This window comes from Eublepharis macularius, chromosome 13 (genome assembly GCF_028583425.1).
Source record: "Eublepharis macularius isolate TG4126 chromosome 13, MPM_Emac_v1.0, whole genome shotgun sequence".
NCBI classification, from domain to species: domain Eukaryota; kingdom Metazoa; phylum Chordata; class Lepidosauria; order Squamata; family Eublepharidae; genus Eublepharis; species Eublepharis macularius.
In genome coordinates, this window is record NC_072802.1 from 68778759 (window position 1) to 68786803 (window position 8045).

An 8045-nucleotide genomic window follows, 5' to 3' on the forward strand; every position below is an offset into this window, starting at 1 on the left:
TTTCTACAGTAAAGTTTCCTTATTCAAACAATGGACTCTTGTTTGCTTGTAGAGGAGAACCTGTAGGAAGGATATTATTTAGCCACAGTCTGACACTATGTTCTTGTGCTGCTTGTTGCAGAATCAACCAGCCGACGTCTGACCGTTGGATTTGATGAAACTGCCCTCGGTGCCAGTCGGTCCCCAGAGAAAGCCAAAGACCAGCACAGACACAAGAGATACAGCTCGCCTTGTGGCCAGAGGTCCTCATCTCTCCCCCCTTCCAGTAGGAAGTCAAACACTCTAAACACTCCAAGTAAGAATTGCAGGTTATCCAACTTACAGGCAAGTTCTTTGTTTGGGGTGGTGAGCACGAAGGAGAGCGAGCACGCAGCTCATGCTCTGTCAGTGGATGCCGCCTAATGACAGGGGTCCACCCAGCAAGTTCTGTTGGAGGGCTGTTTGGAGGGTGGTGAGGCAGAGGGGCCCTAGTCCCGGAATAAGACTGCCAAGAAGTCCATTTCCACAGCCACCCCTTCCTCTGCTTTCCGTCTCTTGCAAGTTGCAGAGGGGGAGCTCGTACTTCTCTTGGGGCCACATTTGGACGAAGGGCTTACTGATCTCTTCCGTGAACATACGGTTTAAGCCATGTCCTTGTGAGGAAATATATTTAACCCAGGAACGGTTGAAGACGCATGCGGTAAAGACCACGTTGTAATAAGCCATTTCTCTCACCAGCACGGAGAGAGATCATGCTGGCTCCCGTCGCTGTGACCTACAGCCCAAAACGGTCTCCAAAAGAGAACTTGTCTCCAGGATTTAGTCACTTGCTCAGCAAAAATGAGAACACCGTGACGAGGTAACAGTCTGCCAGTACTAGCTTGGGCCGGGAACCCTCGCTTTCATATGAAGGTTAAGAATATATCACAGTTTACGAAGGTAGTCCTGTAAAAGCAGACTGTGATCCAGGGAATCGGGGGAGCAGCGACAGAAGGCTGCTGGGCTGCTTCTGGATAGCTTATGGGCAGGCTGCTATTTGGGGCGGCGCATGTGCGCAGCCTCCGTCACTGGCTCAGCTTTGCGGTCTATAGGATGCTCAGTCTGTATGTGGATTTGGTGGGTTAGTGCCAATCAGTCTTTCCTACATGACCGTGGGCTTTTGCATAAGGAGACATTAGATCTGGGAAGTTTAAATGTAGTATTGTGTTTGTGGTTAAATCCGGCAGGGAAATTACAGTAGAGTCCTTCCATCTAGCGATTGCCTGTGCTGACAAAGGGTGGATCTGGTCGGCATTCAAAGATGGGGGAAGGAAAAGCTCTTGACAAAAAAACACTCTTCCCCCCCCCCCCCCCCAATCCCTTGAATATTAGGTTTGATGTCCTCCTTGATGAGATGGAAAATGTTCCTGCGCCTGCATCACAATACAGCAACCCACGGAAAAGGCTCCAGTTTCTTTCCGTAGGTGACACAGAAGGTAAATTTCCACAGTAGGTGGGTTCTGTTTTTGTCTTGTAAAATAAATAAATAAGAACTATTGTCCATTTGCCATGTCAGAACACTTTTCATTAACAAGGATGAGTCTTTATAACGTTCACGTTTCATAGAGGTCTCCAAAGGCGCTCATGCTTATGCGGTCTTTCTAAAATCTGCCCCCTCCCCACCTCTGAATTCTTTCCACTGCAATCAGTAGATGCTTTCCTGAAGTACTGGAATGGTTGGGCACTTGCTGTTAGCACGAGTGGAATCAAATATGCTGCAGAGAAATATAATTTAATACCAGAAGGATCAGTTTCTAACTACAGTTGTAATAAGCCAGCATGAAATTCTGCTGTGTGGGAGAAAGCAGACTGTGTTATGCAACATGGCAGTGCGCAGATTTGAGACTACAAATACCTCGGGGCCAGAACTCTTCTGCTCTGTAAAATGAAATTAATTTTGATGACAAGATGATGATGATGATGATGATAATAATAGTGATCTCCACCTGGGTTCAATCCATGACCTTTATCTGTTGATTTTTGGCCAGTCATGAACTTTCAACCTAAACCAACTTCCCGTGGTTGCTCTTGGGGCAAAATGGGAGAGGCCTTGTGTTCACCATCCTCTTCTTGAAAGAAGGGTATAAATGTGAATGATACATTTAATAACAACAACAACATTTGATTTATATACCGCCCTTCAGGACAACTTAATACCCACTCAGAGCTGTTTACGAAGTATGTTATTATTATCCCCACAACAAACAAATACCCTGTGAGGTGGGTGGGGCAGAGGGAGCTCCTAGAAGCTGTGAGTGACCCAAAGTCATCCAGCTGGCTTCAAGTGGACGAGTGGGGAATCAAACCCAGTTCTCTAAATTAGAGTCCTGTGCTCTTAACCACTGCACCAAACTGGATCCCCATTTAATGCATCTCATGCTCAAAATGTGCATGGGTATGCTTTTTCTTAATGAACAACCACTTTAATTCTCTAAGCATCAAACTAGAGATCAGTGACATTACTGTAAATTGTAATCCTACTGTTTTGTTATACAGCCTACCCTTCACCATTTGCTGATTCGTTACTTTTGAAGTTGTGAGATCTCTTATTTGTGGTCTGTGGTCCAGCCATGTGGTCTGTGGTCCAGCCTTCACTCCAATTATATCATAACATTTTGCTGGAAATACGGTTGTTTTCGTTACTGAGAGGGAGCTGATGACCCGCCCCTTCAGTGTTGGCAGTGTTGCCATTTGCAGTCGTCCCAAGAACCGATCCCTTTCGAATGGCAAGGATCAAGTCTAATCTATGAAAATAACAGGACTAATATCCTATCGCATAATTTAATGTGGATTTAAAGTTGGTTGTCTTAATTTTAATTTCTGACCATTTTGTCTCATAAGAGGTACAAGATAGACACGTTTTATTATTGTACAAAGGACTTTATTACTGGTAAAAGACTAATTAGGGCTTTTGAATTTATTTTATTTATGTTATTTATAGTCCACCTTTCTTTCTGGGACCCAAGGTGGATTACACAGTGTAAGTCAAAACAATCAACGGCTGGGACATTCAATGAACAATACAGTAGGGTGAGGCATGTGCACAGAATGTGCATTCACATTCATAAAAAAGTCAAAGTTGTTTTTGTTGTTGCCCCTTTTAGGCATATTTGGATGGAACCAAACAGCAACACATGCAATGAAGTGTGTTCAAGAAGGCACTTCAGAACCTTGCATCAAAAATTTCCTGATTAACCATCAGCACTATGCCTTGGATATAGATACGGTTACATTACATGAACGAGCTGAGAAGAAGCTTCCGGCTGTCTTGCACGAGCCTTCCTGCTCTCTTTAGTTGTGAATGAACTAGCTGCTTTCTAGTATTCAGCAAACCATGGTTTGTGTTTGCCTTGCAATCTGGAAGAGCAAACTGTGGTTTGTTCTATTTGCAATCCTGGTTTGTACAGCAAGTACAAATAAGAGGCTGCCAAGATGGATGGAAGAGCAAATGATGGCTTATTGGAAACCAGACGAGCACTAAATACAGTGGAAAGACACTATACAAGATAAATAAATAATTTACAAGAGGTATAAGAGCAGAAGAAGGATCATGCAGGTGAGCCTGAGGCTCCTCTGGGCTTGTTCATACATCGGAACCAAGACAATGAAAGGACCTTGATGTTGGGTTGTACCTGGGAACTATTTAAAATGATGAAAGTCACTTAAAGGCCTATTGCAGGACAGTCCACAGCTCATTACATTAAAACTTGTAGAAGTCTGCATTAAAGTCTTCTGCCACAGTTACAAAATGCGTATTTTCATCTACTTTTTTCATAACCAGGGGATTTTCTGTATTGTTTGCTGTTCTATAGAGACCTTAAAATCCTGTCTTCTTTTGTTGCTGTCTAGATATAAAGCAGCACATCCCACGTAAAGGCAGCCATGGGAGGTATTCCCCTTGTGCTGATTCTTTACATGTAGGAGCCAAGGCAGGTGTGATGGGGCCAGCGTGGGAAGAACAGAGCTCCGCTCAAGCAAGTGAGCCAGGTCTGTCTTCAGGAGCACCTGCTTACGAGGCAGATTTTAAATATGTTTCAAGGATCAAGACATTGGCTGAGACTGAGAAACTCTTTGATGAGCTCACACATGAAAAGCAACAGGTAGAAGTCACGAGTTTTGGCAGCATTTTCTTTTTTATGTTGTTATTTAACTTACGATGTGTTGGCAAACTACTTCCACAGTGTCTGTGAAGCCAGACTAGAATGTCATGTCTTGTGGATTACCAGTACCAATTCCATCTCTGTGGGCTGGTCTTGCATCCTGTTGAACAACACTGTGGTGTTTGCAAGCACATTAATTCCCGCCCCCCCAGAGAGATAGGCAGCAAGTGTGTTAAATTCCATTCCAGATCCTATTAGCTTGGTAGGCCATTTCATGGATTTGATGTAATGTCATTTGAATACTGCTATCCTCAAATCTCTCCCCTTTTCCTCCCTGGCCCACAGTGCAATTGCCTTCAAAACTATTTAATGGGAAATAAAGCTTCCAGTGCCCTGACCTGGATGGCCCAGGTGAGCCCAATCTTCTCAGATCTCCGAAGCTAAGCCGGGTCAGCCCTGGGTAATAAGTGGATGGGAGTCCACCACAGAAGTCCAGGGTTGCTATGCAGAAGGCACACCACCTCTGAAGAGATTCCATGTTTTGCATACCTTGGAAACCCCAGCTGAGGTCACCATAAGTTGGCTACAACTTGCCCACACTCTTCACTGCCAAAGCTTCCAACAGATAGTAGAAAGGGATGTCTTGGTAGGGGCAGATATATTAACATGAGACAGGATGGTATTGTCCTAGTTGCTCAAAAATGGTTCCCAGCTTTCTCACAGATACTATCACAGGTAGAATTTATTCTGATTCTTGAAGGTTTGTTATTTGTGTTACTAGATTGAGGCCCAGTTGAGCCGGATACCTTGTACAGGAGGGAGACTGACTCTGCAAGCCAGGTTAAATCAGGTACAAATTCTCATTTTGTTACATCTTTGAGGTCTTGGGTAAGTGTCTTTCAGAGTTGCAGCCAGGGCTTTTTTTCAGCTGGAACGTGGTGGAACAGAGTTCCGGAAACTCTTGAAAATGATCACATGGCTGGTGGCCCCGCCCCCTGATCTCCAGACAGAGGGGAGTTTAGATTGCCCTCCGTGCCACCGAGCGGCGCAGAGGGCAATCTAAACTCCCCTCTGACTGGAGATCAGGGGGCGGGGCCACCAGCCATGTGATCATTTTCTCCGAGAGCAACCCACTGAGTGCCACCACCTCTTTTCCCAGAAAAAAAGCCCTGCTTGCAGCTGAACCCAAAACGATATGTGGAAGGAACACATCACAGAGAAAACATTGGGCGATGCTAGCATTCCATTTTAGAAGGATTGTATCTTGCCTTTCCCAGCTCCAAAATCAAACATTGTGTTTTCCTTCTTTTCAGGAAGCCTTGGAAGATCGCTTGGAAAGGATCACTAGAGAACTAGGTTCCATCCGCATGATCCTAAAGAGATTCCATGTTTTGCGTACCTCTGCAAATAGCTGAGATGTCTCTATTTAAATTCCAGATGTCCTTTTGTTTGCACTAAAGCATAATACTTATGCGCTATGGAAATGCAACCAGTTTTGTATTTTTGTAACCCCCTCTCCAGCTGTTATGCAATCATGTTCCCCTTTAGACACAGCAATATTTTGTATTGAGCCACATATATTTTAAAACCTATTTTTGTTACACCTGAAGGAATCAATCTGTCAATTCTGTATTTTGCTACTTTTGAAGAAGTGTTAATAGTTTTTTCTGAAAATGAGGGACATGAATTCTTTATAAGAATAGTGACACAAAGAGGCAGCTTGTTTTTAAAAGATTATCATGTTGAAATCAGTTTTTTGTAGTGCACTCTGCTCATCGTTTTTATAGAGCAACTCACCTGTCTTGTAAAGTAAGGTATGATGAAGTATTGCAGTTTTTATTTCCACTGAATATGACACTCAACTTCTTGTTGTGAAGTGGGCTCCAATGTGATGTTCATATATTTTATCTTGTTTCACAAACATCTGTTTTCCATTTCAGTATTTTCAAGAGGAAAGCCTACTTTAAATACCATATACGTGCATAGGCAAAATTTGAAATGAAGTAAATAACATTATTCTATCTTCTTTTTAAATAAGTTTTTTTTAAAATTTTGCATGTTTGTTGCAGAAGCATTTCATTAAAACTTCATTGAATGGAGTGAAAAAGTCCGGATCATTTTTAAATCCTGCTGGGAACTTGGAGGGTAGATCCTATTTCTTTCATGATATGATACAGAAAATATTACATCCTTCTGCTTGCAGTTTTTCTATGAAAATTAGAGGGGCGGGGTAGCCATATTAATTGAATGCAACCAAAACACACACACACACATCTGTGGCACCTTAAACTAAGATGTATATTGTGGCATAAATTCTCTTGTGTGCCAGTTCAAGACGCCCAATCTCACCTGTTCTTGATAGTAACCTTAGAAACACATGGACCATCATCTGAGCAATCTGAATCACTTGAAACTTGAAATTCAGCCTTCTCTTCCCTCCAGAAATCCAAGCGCCCGCTGAGGCGAGATAGCATATAGGACTGCATCTGTAATTCAGGACCTGCCACGTGTAGAAAAGATTACTTTTCCAGGCCAATTGCAGTCTGAGAGGAAAGCCCTGCTGATTTTGATGATGGATTCCCTTCTTAAGGCTGCTAGAAAGATAAGTCCTTTGTGTGGGTTTGCCTCTGTATTTGCTAATTAAAGACTCCACCAGGGCTCATTCAGAAACAATAATCACAGTAATCATTTGTTTGTTCTAAATCCCATAATGAACTCTTTCCTCGGCAAAATGTCTGGTCTAGCAGGTGGTACCTAATTTCTGCATTTGTCTTCATAAAACTTAATTAAGTGCACCCCCAGGTACACTAATGTTCTCTTTACCCCACCTCTTTTAACAATAATGGTTCAGATGCTGAAATGCTTAATTCATTGCCCAGGCTATAATCCTGTACATACTAGTCTCTCTGGGCTGTTCGTTTTCCAACGTTGTTTCGTTCCTTTGCAGTGTGGGGGCTTGCTGTTTAACTGGTAAGAGATTGCCAGAGAGAGCTCTTCTCTGCTCCATCTCTGGATTCCTAGAGAGATACCAAAATGTGCCAGGTGCTTGTGGGATGCCAAAGGAGAGATTGTGGCCCCCGTTCTCCTTGATTCCTTAGCAGGAGATTTTAATGACTGTTCATTATGGAGAGCAGGGAGATGTACCACGTCCATACGACACTGAGAATACATTCCCCTCTTTAAAGGTGGAACACGATATGAACTTGTTCTTTGCTTGATGATTGCAGCATTGAGTAGAGGGTTTTGTGTATTGAAGGATCATAACAAGTTCAAAAGAGAACTTTTTCATTCAACTTCACACTCAATTACTCCCTGTTGAGTTCATTCCCACATTTTGCTGAACTGAAAATCCACCGATAATGGACAGAATGGTGTAAACTGACCCACTGATACCAACGTTAAAATATTTCATAGCAGATATTCTGAGAAGGAAAAGTTCTTTCCTGTCCTGCCCTTGAGGAGTTCTACTCCCGTATAATGGAAAAGACTGTTTTAGGAGTTGGCAGTAGCACTGATGGATTCTTTTCTCACCTTCTGTTAACACGGTTGTAAACAGGTAATCTGGGTTTTTTTTTCTAGTGGGGGGATCTTGTAACTTTTTGATGTTTATGAATCCCAGCATCAACGGCCTGCTGAAGTTGTGAACTGTGTGATCCAAACCACCCTGTCTCTTGCTCTCACAGGTTTTAGCATCTTTTGTTTCCTTGGATTCCCAAGAAGCCAAATCTTCATTCCCTCTTTGTTTTTTGCCTCCACAGCTCACACTTACCTCCTCTGCTTCAGACTTACTCATTTTGTCTTCATTGTGGGCTTCTGTCTAAAACCAGCTTTTCCTTTGTTTGGTTCAATAGCTTTATTTGTGGGTAGTCATACTGTAAAAGTACTTGCAAAGTCCAGCAACCAAACCTCCTAGTTTCATTTCTATGA

The 8045-nt window shown here is 42.8% G+C and overlaps 1 protein-coding gene across 6 annotated transcripts in view; it reads left to right on the forward strand.

The window, feature by feature from the left end:
- The window catches only part of MPHOSPH9 (M-phase phosphoprotein 9), a 43246-nt gene extending 37044 nt beyond the window's left edge, over window positions 1-6202 (forward strand). For 5 of the 6 annotated variants that reach the window (XM_054996964.1, XM_054996967.1, XM_054996966.1 and 2 more), the window contains exons 20-25: window positions 122-295; window positions 718-838; window positions 1351-1454; window positions 3868-4118; window positions 4900-4968; window positions 5432-6202. In XM_054996964.1, the coding sequence (XP_054852939.1) occupies window positions 122-295; window positions 718-838; window positions 1351-1454; window positions 3868-4118; window positions 4900-4968; window positions 5432-5533 (821 nt within the window). In that variant the 3' untranslated portion in view covers window positions 5534-6202. Of the gene's footprint in view, window positions 1-121; window positions 296-717; window positions 839-1350; window positions 1455-3122; window positions 3456-3867; window positions 4119-4899; window positions 4969-5431 lie in introns of those variants that run through there. The other variant, XM_054996969.1, reaches the window with a different exon arrangement.
- The last annotated feature ends 1843 nt before the right edge of the window (window positions 6203-8045 follow it).